Source organism: Harpia harpyja, chromosome 1 (assembly GCF_026419915.1).
Source record: "Harpia harpyja isolate bHarHar1 chromosome 1, bHarHar1 primary haplotype, whole genome shotgun sequence".
NCBI classification, from domain to species: Eukaryota; Metazoa; Chordata; class Aves; order Accipitriformes; family Accipitridae; genus Harpia; species Harpia harpyja.
The window spans coordinates 59,454,837-59,472,398 of record NC_068940.1 but is presented as its reverse complement, the minus strand read 5'-3'; the positions used below and the strand labels follow the sequence as shown (position 1 = coordinate 59,472,398).

The 17,562-nt window shown below is 40.6% G+C and overlaps 1 protein-coding gene across 14 annotated transcripts in view; it reads left to right on the top strand.

The window, feature by feature from the left end:
• Positions 1–17,562, top strand: part of SUGCT (succinyl-CoA:glutarate-CoA transferase) — a 338,446-nt gene that overhangs the window by 57,010 nt on the left and 263,874 nt on the right. For 13 of the 14 annotated variants that reach the window (XM_052795879.1, XM_052795895.1, XM_052795925.1 and 10 more), the window contains one exon: positions 15,189–15,284. The exons of the other annotated variant lie outside the window; for it this stretch is intronic. In XM_052795879.1, coding sequence (XP_052651839.1) covers positions 15,189–15,284 — 96 coding nt within the window. The remainder of the gene's footprint in view (positions 1–15,188; positions 15,285–17,562) is intronic. 14 annotated transcript variants of the gene reach the window in all.

Below are 17,562 nucleotides of genomic sequence, written 5' to 3'. Positions count from 1 at the left end.
ATCTTAAGTTAGCAAAACAACTGATTTCTGTGTGCTGTTGAACCTCTGGAATCTAATAAACCTTAACAAGTATGCCATTTTTGGGTAAGCTGATGGAACGCTAGCTAAGGTTTTAACACTGCGTGGTTTGATTGCCTCAGATAGCTCTGACTGAAATTTCTCTGTAGATTATAATTTATAAAAAAGGTGAAGTAAAGGATGATGCTGAAACAAATTTGGACTAATGACTTCTTTTTGATCTGATGGAGTTCTGCTGCCGTGACTCTGTGTTTTTCCGTATTTGTATTATTCAGCACTCTATTGTTTCTGGCTCATCAATTAAATTGCAAACTCTTCAGAGTAGTGACATGTGATTAGGCCAGAGGTCATAATTCATTAGTTAGGTATTACATTATAGTGAAAGTTATAAAAAAAGTGTTCAGACTCTGGTTTAGGACTTCAAAACCAGGTATCCATTAAACTCTTATATAAAAGAGTTCAGTTATTTGTAAAAATGCTTTGCCTTCTTTGGGATGAATATTTGTAGTACTAGATTTCTGTGAAAAAATTATGTGAAGTTATTTTCATTCAAGCTTACTCTGTAATATAACATTTTGGTTTTTTTGTGGTACTATTTAAATATTTTTGTAGATCAATTAAGGAAAAACTTCATTCTTCAGAGAATCATTTACAAATTTGTTGTCACAATTCAAAATGCATTATCAGACAGAAGTGCCATATTGACTCCAGACTCATTTATTTCTCAACTCAAATAGAACTTTGGACCACGTTTCTCTGACTTGTATGCTGTTTAACAGCTCAGTAGATGAACCACATCTGCATTGTGGACAGCATTAAAATCCTCAAAAAAAGCGTTGTGGATGACTGAATGGTGGGCGTTCATTAACACTGCAGAGGCACGGAAATACAATCTTGTGCATTGTAAAACATCCCATTTCAAACACTTCATTCAATTGCATGGGTTTATTTCTTGTGTCACCCCTGTAGTGCATTAGCACATAAGTACTTAATAGGCAGTATCCAGAGATCTTTCAGTGTTACAACTAATGCCAGTGTTGTTCTGCTGAGATAATAGTGTTACAACCAGAGGAGATTTGGCTGTGATAATAGGGGTGTAATATTTGCACATTTCTCACCCAAACAAATAGACATGGCTTGTTTCTGTACATGCCTCCCTATGTATCAAATGAAAAATCTAAAAATCTGCTTGCACTGCTGCAGCACAAGCTTGTTGAAATTATTGTTATTTTTGTGGAGGGCCAATTCTCTACAGGTGAGTCGAAAATGACATTGTCAGGAGCAAACACACTTAATACTCTTTTTTCTGTGCAAGTATTAATGCTGATAAATGTGGAGATAAAAAGATGAGTGCTGTAAATGGTTAGGTGTATGCATATTTTAATTGTAAATGGCACTGCTTCTAATCATAAGAACAAAAGTGAAAAGTGCCTTTATACAGCTTCCTTTGGATATTGGCAGCTTTCTGTGGAAAAGCATCCTTACTACTGATTCAATAAAACAATAGAATCCTTCATGAAGTGTGTGTAGCATCCCAATCGGAGCCTCTGGATGCTACCCTATTACAAATAATAAGAAAAATTGCTATAGTTTTTCTGATGCCTGTCCTCACAGGTAGTTAATTTTTATATGAGCAAAATCTGTTTGTCTGGATTTTATTTGTATGTTTTGCTCTTTTCATTCTCAGCCGTCAAATATAGCTACTGTTTTTAGAATAAATAGAATTGAATCGTTTAGGTTGGAAAAGACCTTTAAAGATCAAGTCCAACTGTTAACCTAGCACTGCCAAGTCCACCACTAAACCATGTTGCCAAGTCCTACATCTACATGTCTTTTAAATACCTCCGGGGCTGATGATTCAACCACTTCTGTGGGCAGCCTGTTCCAATGCTTGACAACCCTTTCGGTGAAGAAATTTTTCCTAATAGCCAATCTAAACCTCCCCTGGCACAACTTGAGGCCATTTCCTTTTGTCCTATCCCTTGTTACTTGGTTGAAGAGACCGACACCCACCTCACTACAACCTCCTTTCAGGTAGTTGTAGAGAGTGATGAGGTCTCCCCTCAGCCTCCTTTTCTCCAGGCTAAACAACCCCAGTTCCCTCAGCTGCTCCTCGTAACACTTGTTCTCTAGACCCTTCACCAGCTTGGTTGCTCTTCTTTGGACACGCTCCAACACCTCAATGTCTTTCTTGCAGCGAGGGGCCCAAAACTAAACACGGTATTCGAGGTGTAGCCTCATCAGTGCTGAGTTCAGGGGGACCATCACTTCCTAGTCCTGCTGGCCATGTTATTTCTGATACAAGCCAGGATTCTGTTGGCCTTCTTGGCCAGCTGGGCATGCTGCTGGCTCATATTCAGTTGGCTGTTGACCAGCAGCCCCAGATCCTTTTCCACCAGGCAGCTTTCCAGCCACTCTTCCCCAAGCATGTAGTGTTGCATGGGGTTGTTGTGACCCAAGTGCAGGACCTGGCACTTAGCCCTGTGAATGTCATACAATTGGCCTTGGCCCATCCATCCAGCCTTTCCAGATCCCTCTGTAGAGCCTTCCTACCCTCAGGCAGATCAAGCCTTCCTCCCATCTTGGTGTCATCTTCAAACTTACTGAGGGTGCACTCGATCTCCTCATCCAGATCATTGATAAAAATATTAAAGAGAACTGGCCCCAATACTGAGCCCTGGGGAACACCACTTGTGACCAGCTGCCAACTGGATTTAACTCCATTCACCACAACCCTTTGGGCCTGGGCCATCCAGCCAGTTTCTTACCCAAAGAAGAGTATGCCCATGCAAGCCATGAGCAGCCATTTTCTCCAGGAGAATGCTGTGGGAAACAGCATTCAGTCAAAGGCTTTACTAAAGTCTAGGCAGACAACACCCACAGCCTTTCCCTCATCCACTAAGTGGGTCACCTTGTCACAGGAGGAGATCAGATTAGTCAGGCAGGACCTGCCTTTCATAAAGCCACACTGACTGGGCCTGATCACCTGGTTGTCCTACGTGTGCTGTGTGATGGCACTCAAGATGATCTGCTCCATAACCTTCCCTGGTATCGAGGTCAGACTGACAGGCCTGTAGTTCTCTGGATCCTCCTTCTCGCCCTTCTTGTAGGTGGGTGTCACATTTGCTAACTTCCAGTCAACTGGGACCTCCCTGGTTAGCCAGGACTGCTGATAAATGGTGGAAAGTAGTTTGGTGAGCACTTCTGCCAGCTCCCTCAGTACCCTTGGGTGGATCCCATCTGGCCCTGTAGACTTGTGTATGTGTAAGTGGTGTAGCAGGTCGCTAACCATTTCCCCGTGGATTATGGGGGCTTCATTGTGCTCCCTGTCTCTGTCTTCCAGCTCAGGGAGCTGGGTACCTGGAGAGCAACTTGTCTTACTATTAAAGGCTGAGGCAAAGAAGGCATTAAGTACCTCAGCCTTTTCCTCATCCTTTGTCACTATGTTTCCCCCCGCATCCAATGAAGGATGGAGATTCTCCTTAGCCCTCCTTTTGTTGTTAATGTATTTATAGAAACTTTTTTTTTTTTTGTCTTTTACGGCAGTAGCCGGATTAAGTTCTAGTTGGGCTTTGGCCCTTCTAAATTTCTCCCTGCATAACCTCACAACATCCTTGTAGTCCTCCTGAGTTGCCTGCCCCTTCTTCCAAAGGTCATAAATTCTCTTTTTTTTTTCCCTAAGTTCCAGTCAAAGCTCTCTGTTCACCCAGGCTGATCATATTCCCTGCTAGCTCATCTTTTGGCACATGGGGATGGCCAGTTCCTGCGCCTTTAAGATTTCCTTCCTGAAGAATGTCCAGCCTTCCTGGACTCCTTTGCTCTTCAGGACCGCCTCCCAAGGGACTCTGTCAACTAGTCTCCTAAATAGGTCAAAGTCTGCCATCTGGAAGTCCAAGGTAGCAGTTCTCCTGACCCCCCCTCTTTACTTCTCCATGAATCGAAAACTATTATTTCGTGATTGCTATGCCCAAGACGGCCTCCAACCATCACATTGCCCGCAAGTTCTTCTCTGTTCACAAACAACAGGTTCAGCCAGGCGCATTCCCTAGTTGGCTGGCTCACTAGCTGTGTCAGGAAGTTATCTTCCACACACTCCACAAGCCTTCTAGACTGTTTCCTCTCTGCTGTATTGCATTTCCAGCAGATACCTGGTAAGTTGAAGTCCCCCATGAGAACAAGGGCTAGTGATTGAGAGACCTCCCAGGTGTGTTTAGAATATTTCGTCTGCATCTTCATCCTGGTTGGGTGGTCTGTAACAGACTGCCACCATATCTGCCCTGTTGGCTTTCCCTCTGATTCTTACCCATAAACACTCAACCCTGTCGTCATCATTGTTAAGCTCTAGAAAATCAAAACACTCCGTTACATACAGGGCTATCCCACTGCCTGTCCTTCCTTGCTTATCCCTTCTGGAGAGTTTATAGCCATCCATTGCAGCACTCCAGTTGTGCGAGTCATCCCACCATGTTTCCGTGATGGCAACTATATCGTAGTTTTCCTCCTGCACAGTGGCTTCCAGCTCCTCCTGTTTGTTGCCCATACTGTGTGCATTGGTGTAGATGCACTTCAGTTGGGCTATTGATCCCACCACCTTTTTGGGGGGAGAAGCCCTAATTCCTACATTACCATTCTTAGGTGCTTCCATGGTTTCTAACACATGAATAACCCTTGTGTCTTTGCTGCCACATGGATCTCCATCCCCTACCTCCGCTGAGATGGCAGAGCAAAGGACCTCACTAGCACACTGTACCTCAAACATTGGCATGTTGCCCCCAGGCTTATCTCTAGTGAGCCTGGTTTTATCCCTTTCCCCCTTCAAATCAAGTTTAAAGGTCTTTCAATGAACCCTGCTAACTCCTGTGCAAAGATCCGTTTCCCCCTTTGAAGACAGGTGTACCCCATCTGTCACCAGCAGGCCTGGTGTCCTGTAAACTGACCCGTGATCAAAAAACCCAAAATTCTGCTGGTGACATGAGGCTTGGAGCCAGGTATTGATCTGCGGGCTCTTCCTGTTTCTTCCCTCACCAACCCCTGCAACTGGAAGGATAGAGGAGAACACTACTTGTGTTCCTGATCCCTTAACCAGTTGTCCCAAGGCCCTGAAGTCTCTCTTGATTGCCCTCGGACTTCTTGTTGCAACTTCATTGCTGCCTACCTGAGAAATCAATAATGTATAATAATCTGAGGGCTGTACCGGGGTAGGAAGCTTTCTCTTCACACTTTTAACCCAGGCCCCAGGGAGGCAGCAGACTTCCCTAAGAAGTGGGTCTGGTCTGCATATGGGGCCTTCTGTTCCCTTCAGAAGGGAGTCTCCTATGACAATGACCAGTCTTTTTTTCTTTATGGAAGCAGTTTTGACACAGGGCATAGGCTGACTTAACCTCGGCGACACCTCTGTGCTAGATGAACCATCACCCTCGTTCTTGTTTGGTTCCACTTGCAGAGCCTCATACCTATTATGCCAGGGCACCTGGGAAGGTGGGGTAGTCACGGATGAGACGCGCCTGCTGCGCCGGGCAGGAACTTGTCGCCATTGCCCCCTATCCCTTGAGTCACTGTGTTCAGCCAGGCGGAGAGAGGATAGGGAATCCTCCGTATCATGCGTCCTGTCTGCCTGTCGCGCCTGTCTCAGGGAAGGTAGGGTGCGATTCCAGTAGTCAGTCTCTCTCTCGCGCTCCCTGACGCTCCTCAACCCACTCACCTCCTCCTGGAGCCCTGTCACCAAGCAGAGGAGTTCCTCTCCCTGGGTGCACCTCCCACAACTCAAATTGTTCTGTGTTTTGCAAGTGTGCTTGCTGTTCTGTGCATGAACAGAAGCCACTCTGAGAACTTGATCTGTGCTATTTTATAAACAAAGAAATACAGCCAGACATGGTTACATAGAATTAAAAAACATATAAGTTGTAATTCATATTAGATGCGTAGGTTCTTGGTGGCAAAGGCTATAATTAAGGAATAACATAAGAAAATGTGTTATAATATTAAAAAAACTGTATAAAATGTAGCGGAAGAAACTTTCTGTAAGTTGAATTTTGCCTTGACTTAGTAAATGTGTGTGAAAATACAGAGTGCAATGCATTTAATATTTCTGTGGATATGTATCCTTTTTTCAGAGAAGATGGAGACTTGAGGAAACAATTGTAAAAGTGTCATAGTTAAGGTTGTCTGATATGTCTGTTATCAGAGTCCAATTCTAGTTTTTATAACTTTGCCAAGGTTTTAACTGCTTTGGCTGAATTTTCCATGTCATGGAATTGCCAGAAAGTGACTTGTTTTCAAAGTTACTGTTAAAATGATTCATCTGTTTCCAGGAACAAGTTATGGGAAAATACGTTGATGTTTTGTTTTGGTTTTTTTTGTTTTTTTTTTTTTTCTCCTGAGAAACTCAGTGCCTTCATTCTTTGGAGTGGAAACTTGAAATCCAGCAGATGAATCACCCTTGTTTCAGGGAAGTGTCTCTTGAAAGGAACTCAGGGTGGCAGAAGGTGCAATGTGTATGACATACAATGTGCATAAAGGCTGGTAGGGCCTCTCTAGGAGATTTGGTGGAGTGTTTTTTTGGTGTGTATTCCCGAATAAGTTAAAAGGAAATATTCAATAAGTACCTACTAATTAAATGAGTCAGAAGTTTGATAGAAAAATAGTATAGGACCATATGATTAAGGTTTGTGTATAAGTGCACCAAGACCTTGCACAGCGTGTACAGACTAACTTTGGAGTTCTTGGGTTTTTTAACCTGAAAATTCTCTTTAACAGATTTTGTCTTTTAAAGTGACAGATTTCTTAGAGCTGTTCTGTGTTACTATGAAGCTGAAACAGGAGTTTTTCAGTGGTTGAAGTAGTATGGGTTTTTACACTTTCAGAAAAAGAGCTTATTAGTATTCTATTTTAATCAAGAAATGTAATTTATTCTTCATTTTAAAATGTTGCTTTCTTCAACCAGAACTCATTTAAAAGAATTTTTTTTTTTCTTGCCAATGCTCTCTAATAGATTTTTATGGTCAGGATTTTTATTTCTGATCCTTCACCTAAAATTCATCTGAGTGTGTGTTGTTGTGTGTGTTTGTTGTTTTGTTTTTTTAAAGTGGAGACTAAGGGGAGATAGGGGTCCACTTAACATTTACTTTCTCTTGAAAATGTTTGCTGAATAATACATAGTTTTGAAATTTCAAGTCCTACATCTGTTAGTTGCATCAATGTTTGCTATTGTTAATACTAACTGAATCTTAATCAGAAGATTATCTCCATGCTATGGGAAGCATAGAAGTGTTCATTCTGGTCTTTTATAAACTCTAAGTAGCTCATTAAAAAAAAACATTTGTAGGTCAGTTCTTTTTGTTGTTGCATTTCACTGAACTCAGTTAGCAGTTCTCTGCTACGCAAATGCCTTGTGTTTTTGAAGATGCCTCGGTTTCTCTATGTAGTCTAAACTTTTTTTTTTAATAAAGCAGAAGTTGTTTTCAGCCGTCATTTTCACACTAAAAGAATATCTACACAATTGTGTGTTTTAAAGTCTGTTTCGCTCTCTTCAGCTTTCTTTCCCTCCAAGAATCTGTGTTCAGGATAGGGTTTTCAAATACATTGCCTTTGGTTTTCTCATTGCTTGTATTTTTTAATTGTTTCTAGCTCATTAAACACCTCCTAGCATGTCATTTCTGTGACTGTGTGATTTGCTGTGTGGTATCTGATCAAGTGGCTAACTTTAATCAGCAAGTCCCACAAGCTGCATGTGATTACTGGATACCTGCTTAAGTGTCTGGTTGGAAGGCTCTAAAACAGGACCTAATATGAGACCTGTTCTAAAATTGTAGTTATTTGTCATTAAGGATTTGAATTTTATCTTTACAAGATTATATTTGTAGCTGGGATTATACTGTTTGCTGATGCTTCAATGCCAGGAGTTTTCTTTTGTGAAGGGTGAATCAGCATCACTGGTAAGAAAACACCTTTTACCCAGAGCACAGCGTTCATAACATGACCACAGACATTTTCTAAAGGGGGTGTAGACTCTTTAACAGTAAGCCTTGGCCTATGTGATGGTAGTCTTGCTTTTCTAGTTCGCTTTTACAGACCTCTTCAAAGTCATTCACGGAATTTGCTGGTCTGCAAAGCACTGGTTGAAAGCAGCTACAGTACTGCTGGCTCTTGAAGGGGAAGGGAAAAAAAGTGGAGAGGGATTATGGAACAACAGTTGTGAATTCAGGAGAAGGTCAGACCTGCTGCCTTGCACAGATGTGGGGACACTACTGAAGAATTTGTAAAATCTTCTTCCTTTGTGGGCAGTGGCTTTGTTGTGTACTTGCAGGTGGGGATGTCTGCCCAGCCTATGGGTGTGTGGCACTCTTGAGTTGACTGTTAGCTCCTGCAGAGCTTTCAACTCCAGGTTAGATGGGAGGCCCTTACGTGCCCAGACATAAGGTGATGTTAGTTGTTGGCTCCTGAGAAGGCTGTGGCTTCCTGCTGTAGAATGGGCTGCCTTGAATTGTGGCAGCTTTCTTGTCTCTGTGCAAGGCTGTAATTCCTGCTGCCTACTTCATTCTTGCAGGAGTCTGAAACACAGTTGCCTGCTTAAAAAGTGGTAGAACAGCACCATTCGTTGTGGCATGGTGCAGTGTCCTGAACCAGTTGGGTCAACGGTTAGGGTGTAACATAAAACGTGTGCACTGTCTATGGCAGCAGTGAGGTGATTGCAGACTAGTAAGAACTTATTCTACTCTCATTAAGCCTTGTGCCTAAACGTAATTAGACTTCACTGGAAGAGTGGGGTTTTCTTGATAGAGATAGAGGTTTTTGGTTTTGATGTGTTTTGTTTTTTTTTTTTTTAATGAAAAAAAAACACTGAAGAAGCAAGAGCCAAGGGTCACCCCATGCACATGTCCATGGAAGCAGCTTCAATACAAGTATACAAATGAGAAGGGTGACGGGGGGGTAACTGCAAAAGCAAAATTAATCAAACTTGTATGTTGATTTATTAGCGTCAAACTATTAGTTGGAGCATGGAAAGGGGAAAACATGTAAAACAGTAAAATCAGTCATTAGGTAAATACCAGCATAGGATCAGTGATTTTCAGAGCGATTTGTTAGTGTACAGCAAGTGAGGATTATGGTCTTATGTTCAAATTTTTCTCATGTAAAGATCTTTTTTTCCATGTCATCAGAAGTATGGAAAAGGCATAAGTGGAAAATTATTGGCCTTTGCACAACAGAAGGCACTGAAATTTTTGTATGATGATTTTTTCTACAAAGTTATAAATTAGTATTTGGGTTACTAGTTCAGTAGTATAGCGTAAAACAAGTGATGTGTGCTGCTGTAAAATGCCTGTGTCTCAAAGTTCCTAAAAGACAGTCTACATACCTACTTTAAGGAAAAGTAAACAAAGAATGAGAAAGAAAATAAATTAACTTGGCTAACAGTCAAAGCCTTGTTAAGATAAGTGGCAGGAAAGCAGACACAAAATTGGAGGGAGAAGAAAGTAAACAATATAATTAAAATGTGATTTTCTCCTCTTTCCAGTTACCTTTTGTCTTTTGTTATTCATATACACTTGCTGAACTTGCATGTAAATGATTGATTGACTCTGTGAACTCATTGTAATAAATTATGTTTGATGTGCTATCTTGAAAAAAATCTTTTGAAATTCTGTCTCTTTTCTTTGTCTGCTCACCTTGTGGCTTTTAATATCTTGTTTCCCATCTGTCTGATTCCATCATAAGCCGAGCGTAACTTTTCAGACCTTAATGCAGCTCTGTTTTTGTTCTGATTTAAGTAAGTATGTAATGCAAATATGTGATTTGGCTGTCAACAGTAATATTGGAAAGGAATGTTGAAGTGTGTGTTCTCTTTATTGATGTGAAAAAAAGAAATACTTATCTGTAGATATTTGATAATACATATTTACAGTGTTATAGATCTGTGTCTGCAAGCAAATGAATACAGAGATGTCTGTCTGTATCATAGTATTACATCTGCTTTAATGTTACAAGTCCAAAGGTTACTTTTAAGGATTAGTTCTTAATTAAAGGAGAAAAGAAATGGGTCTATAAGGTTTCAGGACAGCAGTTTTAAATATAGTTTTAAAAATACTTAACTGAATATGTAATACAGATATACCCAAACTTCATTTTGAGAGATTGATTGTACTATAGATATTCCTACTGCCAGAAGTGTGTCTAGCAGTGAGGTCCTAACTGAGTCTTGAATTACAGGGGAATTTGGAGAAGTAGACTTATTGTGTTAATAACATTTTTTTTTCTAGGGGATATAATGTCTGTAGAAATATTCAGTTGGGATATCTTTTTTTATGCTTATAGTTCAGCAGTTTGCTTAACAACTGTAAGGTATAGGTAGATAAATTCTTTGTGTTCTTTATTAAGGACATCAAATGTATATGCTGAAAGGCTTTTTTTGGATAGTGTCTTTTTAGTGAGAGTAAATCTTTGGAGAGACCAGAGAGAATGAACTGAGCCAGGAAGAGAGGAAAGGGAAAGACATGGTAGTCCTGGGACTGTCTATAATGGTTTCATGGGACAGTAGAAACAGAATGGGCTTTTAAGTCTGCTGAATTCATCAGAGAGTTATTATGAAAGGGGCGAAAGGCCACAGAGTTCACTCAACTAAGTGTGTTTATACATAAAACACAAAGCACTGAAATATTTGCTTTTATGTGGTCAATACATTTATTTGTATGATGATGATACTACTACTTCATAATGCCTTCTTTGCCTCAGTCTTTAATAGTGAGTCCAGTCATCCTCAGGGTACTCCACCCCATGAGCTGGAACGTAAGGATGACGAGCATAACATACCCCCCTTAATCCAGGAGGAATTAGTTAGGGACCTGCTACGCCATCTGGACACTCACAAATCTATGGGACCTGATGGGATCCATCCAAGAGTACTGAGGGAACTGGCTGAGGTCCTTGCCAAGCCACTCTCTATCATCTATCAGCATTCCTGGTCAACAGGGGAGGTCCCAGAGGACTGGAGGCTTGCCAGTGTGACTCCCATTTATAAGAAGGGTTGGAGGGAGGATCTGGGGAACTACAGGCCTGTCAGCCTGACCTCGGTACCGGGAAAGATTATGGAACGGTTTGTTTTGAAAGCACTCACATGGCAGCTCCAGGATAAGAGGGGGATCAGGCCCAGTCAGCATGGGTTTACAAAAGGCAGGTCCTGCTTGACCAACCTGATCTCCTTCTATGACCAGGTGACCCGCCTAGTGGATGAGGGAAAGGCTGTCAATGTTATTTTCCTAGACTTCAGCAAGGCCTTTGACACTGTCTCTCATGGCATACTCCTTGAGAAGTTGGCGTCTTGTGGCCTGGATAAGTGCACTATTCACTGGGTGAAAAACTGGCTGGATGGCCGAGCCCAGAGGGTAGTGGTGAATGGGGTGAAATCCAGTTGGCGGCGGGTCACGAGTGGTGTTCCCCAGGGCTCGGTGTTGGGCCCCGTTCTGTTTAATATCTTTATTGATGATTTGGATGAGGGGATTGGGTGCACCCTCACCAAGTTTGCAGACGACACCAAGTTGGGAGGCAGGGTCGATCTGCTTGAGGGTAGGGAGGCTCTACAAAGAGATCTGGACAGGCTGGATTGATGGCCTGAGGCCAATTGTATGAAGTTCAACAAGGCCAAGTGCCGGGTCCTGCACTTCGGTCACGGCAACCCCATGCAGCGCTACAGGCTTGGGGAAGAGTGGCTGGAAAGCTGCCCAGCAGAGAAAGACCTGGGGGTGCTGGTTGACAGCCGGCTGAATATGAGCCAGCGGTGTGCCCAGGTGGCCAAGGCGGCCAATCGCATCCTGGCCTGTATCAGGAACAGTGTGGCCAGCAGGAACAGGGAGGTGGTTGTTCCCCTGTACTCGGCACTGGTGAGGCCACACCTCGAGTACTGTGTTCAGTTTTGGGCCCCTCACTGCAGGAAAGACATTGAGCTGCTAGAGCGTGTCCAGAGAAGGGCAACCAAGTTGGTGAGGGGCCTTGAGCACAAGTCTTATGGGGAGTGGCTGAGGGATCTGGGGTTGTTCAGTCTAGAAAAGAGGAGGCTGAGGGGAGACCTTATCGCTCTCTACAACTACCTGAAAGGAGGTTGTAGTGAGGTGGGTGTTGGTCTCTTCTGTCAGGTGTCTGGAGATAGGACAAGAGGAAATGGCCTCAAGTTGAGGCAAGGGAGATTTAGGTTAGATATTAGGAAAAATTTTTTTACTGAGAGGGTTGTCAAACATTGGAATGGGCTGCCCAGGGAAGTGGCTGATTCACCATCCCTGGAGGTATTCAAAAAGCGAGTGGACAGGGTACTCCAGGGCATGGTTTAGGGGGCATGGTTGATGGTTGGGCTCGATGATCTTGAAGGTCTTTTCCAACCGAAATGATTCTATGATTCTATGATACTTCTACTACTACTACTAATTCTTTTTGGCTGGCTGACTTGACTATGAACAAGGTACCAACTCGGAGGAGGAAGTCAAAGGGAAGCAAAAGCCTTTTTCCTTCATGATTTATTGAAAAAACAATAAGTAAACCAGTTTCAGCAGGATACATAGGCATATGGATTCAAGCAAGTGATCAGTACATTGACTGAAATGGAATTATTCTTCAGACTAAGTATCATGTTGAACTGAGGCGTTGATATAGTCTAAGCAACTTTTAGTTCCAAAATTGCTGTCTTTACTAAGCTTCTGACTTCCCCGACATTTGCTGTCTATTGCTACTGAAACAAGTCTTTGAGCAGAAGCTTTAGTGGAGCAATTCCAACATCTAGTGAGTATTATGTTTTAATTCTTTTTTTCATATTTTAATGTGAACAAGTGCTTTGGAGAAATCTAGATGTATGTGTTTTCCACCATTGAAAGAATTATATTCATCTCATCGAGAAAGCTGAGGCAATTTGCAACGCTGTGTTAAAAAGATTTTTTTTTTTTTTTTTTAAGGATAGTTTTCTTGTGAAACTTCTTGTGAAGAATTGTGTTTATGAAACTCATAGCTGTATTCCTACAGCATAGGATACAAACAAATAAATGGAGTGAAATTTTGGCTTCATTATATTCAGTATCAATATTTTAGGATTTCTGTTTCACTAGGTTTTAATTCACTATGTTCTTCCCAGAGTTAAGTTTGGTTTCCTTTCAGAAGTGTGAAAAGTTAAATGCGAGTATCACAGAGGGCATTCTTGTGTGTTTAAAAATAAAAGCCTGTTGTAGTGGATGCATCTCACCTGTCAGTGAAATTTTTGTGGAATACAGTGGCTGTGTAGTGTTGCCCACAAATACAGAATATCTAACGATTAATATTTCATCATCATTGCATAGCTATTTGCTGTGGTAGAAAAAATTTCACTATGGGGTGACCCCAAATTGAAAAATGACAGGAACAATGGGTCTAGGCTATACGTTATTACTAAATGACACACTTTTGTGACTCATTAAACTCTCTCTGTAATAACTGTGTGTTTCATTCTGTGTTGCTGAGGAAAGTTGCAAACCGGAAGAACAAGTCCTTTCTATGTACTCCCAGATGCATTTCCTTAATTGCTGAGATTTTCCTGGGGACTGAACGATAGACTAGACATTGTTCAACATTTTAGCTGAATGAAGTGACACTGACACTGGACTATATAATAAGCTGCAGCTGAAATCCATCTACAAAGTGTTTTCCAACAGTACTCAGGAATAAGGCATTGTATTTGTAGTTGGTATGTATGGGTATAGTTTTTGACAGCAGTTAAATTCTTATTTGCTGTCTATTTTCCTGGGTCTTCTGCTGGACTAAATCACTGTATCCATGATTTGCATTTAAATATTTGCTTTGAATATGGGAGTGATACATTCACATTGCCTTTTCAGCATATATGGAGAAAGGAGAAGAAAATGAACTGGCATTCTTTTTCTAGAAATTCTGATATAATTCACATATTGGAATGTGAATAGTGGACTCCGAATTAAGTACTGCGTGTTTTGATGTAGATTAGACTCATTAGTAGGCACAGAATGGTGTAAACACTTGGATCGTTATAGTAAATTTCTTCCATCTACGGGAGAGATATGAAGAAAATAATATTTTTGGAAAAAAATGGTCACGTGGCCTATTGTTTTAGGCAAGCAATTGCACTTGCTGGCACAACTAGTTAACAGCGTAAAACAATGTCCTGGTTTCAGCTGGGATAGAGTTAACCTCCAATTAATCTCAACCCATGGGTTTTGCTTCTTTTCCTGATTTTCTCCCCCATCCCACTGGGTGGGGGGGGAGTGAGTGAGCGGCTGCGTGGTGTTTAGTTGCTGGCTGGGGTTAAACCATGACGAACAAATATATTGTGTCTGGTGATTTAGTGATAACCTTGCATGCTAGTTGTCACACACTGCATTCTCTCAAAGAAATAAGAATAAAGAATCTGCCATTGATTATAACAGAACCACCAATTTTCATGCATTACTGCATCATAAATGTTCACTTCTTTTTCCTAAGATATCTTTGTGCTTACAAAGTATGTATTTATCCCCTCAAATTATGGTTACTAAATTAACATGCCATATTTTTCACAAAATTAATCTTTTTCTAGTTTTGTCTGTCTGACTAATAACTTGATAAATCTGTCCTTATCTTCTAATGGCAGATGATTTATCAAGGCCTACTACTTAATTAATATTACAGAGCATGTGGGGAGCTGAAGAATTCAGAAGTATTTTCCGTGGACATGTAAAATGAGAAGCATAGGAGAAAACAGAAAGATAATCTTGGAACTGAGAAAAAGTCATTGTGATTTAAGTATGGGATTGAGGTTCAGGAAATGGTGAGTTCTATCCCACAAATCCATCATGCTTCCCACTAGACTTTGGACGAGATGCTGATTTTTCTTCTTTGCTGCAAAATATTTAGGTAATACTATCTTATCTCTTAGGGTAGTTTAATGCTAGATTTGTCTAGGATTACTAGTGTTATAGGACACATATTCTTTTTTTTTTTTTTTTACAAGCACTTCCACGATACAGATGTAGCCTGAATTTTTTCATATTAAAAAAGTGTACATAATATGTAATATATAAAGGATACTTTTGTGACATAAAATATTTTAACTTACATATCTGAAGCACGTATAAATAGACAGAAATCTCAGAGAAGTTGTCAATGAAGTTTCAGGTTTCCTGAATACTTTACTTTTTCTCCATTTCCAGGTAGCATGTCTCACTCATGTAGCAGCTAATTACCTTAATTGCAAAATTGAAGCAAAACGCTGGGGTACTGCTCATGGGAGTATTGTTCCATATCAGGTAAGCAGAAAGCATTAGGTTTTTTTGCTCTTGGATTCATCATTTTGTGTATTATGAGATTGAGAACTGACTTACTTTTCCCATGACCTGCTGTAGTCTGTAATGTGTCTGTGTCTAGGTAGGACAAGGTTCTGTTGTTCATTGTCATTTCTGCATTTTGCATATTTCTTCATCAGCAGTAGATTAGTAACAGAACACTGAAATAGATCAAAGGTGTTTGCTGAAATTGGATGACTTTAAAGCTAGCATGATGACTTGATTGGTTTTCACTGGACAGAGAAACCTTTTTTTTTTAAGGGTTACCTGACTTCCAGTTATAAACTGAAAACTTTTGCCTCAGATATTTTGGTATTTTTATCTTGTGAGTCTACAAGAACAACCTGAATGACCATGAAGATCTGGGAGTTCTACATATTTGTCATTTTCTATTGATTTTTCTTCAAATCACTGTGGCTCAGTGAAGACAACAGGTTGGCAAAAGGAATTAAGCAGACCTCAGATCCTCCCCAGTGGCATTCATAGTCTGTTACATCTACTGAAGGGTTGAATTCCTTAAAATAACATGACCTTCATCATATAAAGAAGCACAGAAAAAAAAAAATTACTGCAAGTTTTATGTATCTTCTGGCTAGTATGGGAAACTCTAACAGTAAACAACAAAAATTTTGTTCTTTTCTAGCTGATTACTTTGTGTTCTTGATGGAAGTCATGCTAACTTATGGAGACTTGGACATATATTTAATTTAAAAAAGTCTGTTCTTTATTTCATAGTTTTTGGCACTTCTGATCAAATAGTCATGTTTGCAACTAGCTAGGCAGAGCCTGGATTTCTTAATTTCTGGCCGGAGTCCTTTAAATCCTGAGACCGACGGTTTCCAGCATTTTTCTGGGAGAACTGCACCTAAACACCACTCAGTTTCTCTACTGTCTCTTTTCTCTTTAGAGAAAGTGAGGGAAGCTTGATGTGTTGTCTTCTTCCCAGTGGTGAAGATGGTGGTGATCATAACATTAAAAGATTTGCTGCTTGTGGCCATAGAAGCAAAAATCTTCCATCATTACACAGAACACTATGACTGGGTAGTGTCACAGCCAGGCCTCCTCAGGTCTAAAACCAAAATAAGTTGTTTCTGTAAGAGCTACATCTACTTAAGCTAGGAGACTTTTTCCAGTACATACCACTGCATAGTCAACTGTTGTCTTATGAATTAGATAGAACAGATTGCACATTATCTCAGACTGATGGGGAGATGTTGTGGCTCTTTCTGCAAGGATGAGTTTGGTCCTGCAGTATTCTTGTCTCAGGTGTAGTGCAGCACAGCTATGGCTGTGCTACTGTCTGGTTGGCACGGTATAGCAGTATGGCCATATTTTCTAGAACCAGCTCTGCATGACTCAATGTAACCAGGCATCCACTATACAAGTAGTTACATTCTGCTGTGTTTCTGTGATGTGACCTTTGGTACAACCCTTTTTGAACTTTGGCATATTGAAAGTACAAGCCAGATCTGAAGTTCTGAGTTTGTATATGCAAAACCAAAAACCTGACTAAACAAAACATTTTATCTTCTCCATATTGCATTTGGCTGAATAACTGAAACTTGCATTCTTTTATGTCCTTTTGCCTTTGTTTTTCCACAGTCAAAATGAAAAGAAAAGCATACATTGAGTATCCTTTGTTTCTTTCTTCATAGACAGCTCTCTAGATACACAAAATTCGAGGAGATTGTTTTAGCCATCTTCTGGTTTAATCTAGATTAGTCAATATGTAAATAACTTATCTAAACTATGGTTCCTGTGTTTCTGTATGCTGTTTCTGTAGTAGATATTAGAAATGTTGCCTCAGTATTATACACAATTTTAATCTGAATTTTCTTGTTCATAAACCAGTAATTAGGGTGGATTTACTATGGGTGGAGTTGTGTGTGTGTGTGTGTGTGTTTATGGCTCATCTGTTAACATTCCATCAGCTAGCATGGTTGTAATTCTGATTGTAACCATAAGTTTATTATGCTTTCTAGAGTTTATTTTTTGCTTTACTAACATAAGCTATACTTAGACTGCAAAGCTCTTCAGAAACTTGAATTAACCCTCACTGTTGCTATTGTACTGCTTTTATAGTTGCTTCCATAGCTCATTTGTAATATAGTTTAGAACAGAACTTTGAAACCTGACTTTCATCCCTCATCCTAGTTATTGAATATACTGTCTTTTGCTTACTAAACTGTGACTATCGCAGTGCAAACTTTTACAAATTATTTTTCTTTTAAGATATTTTGTG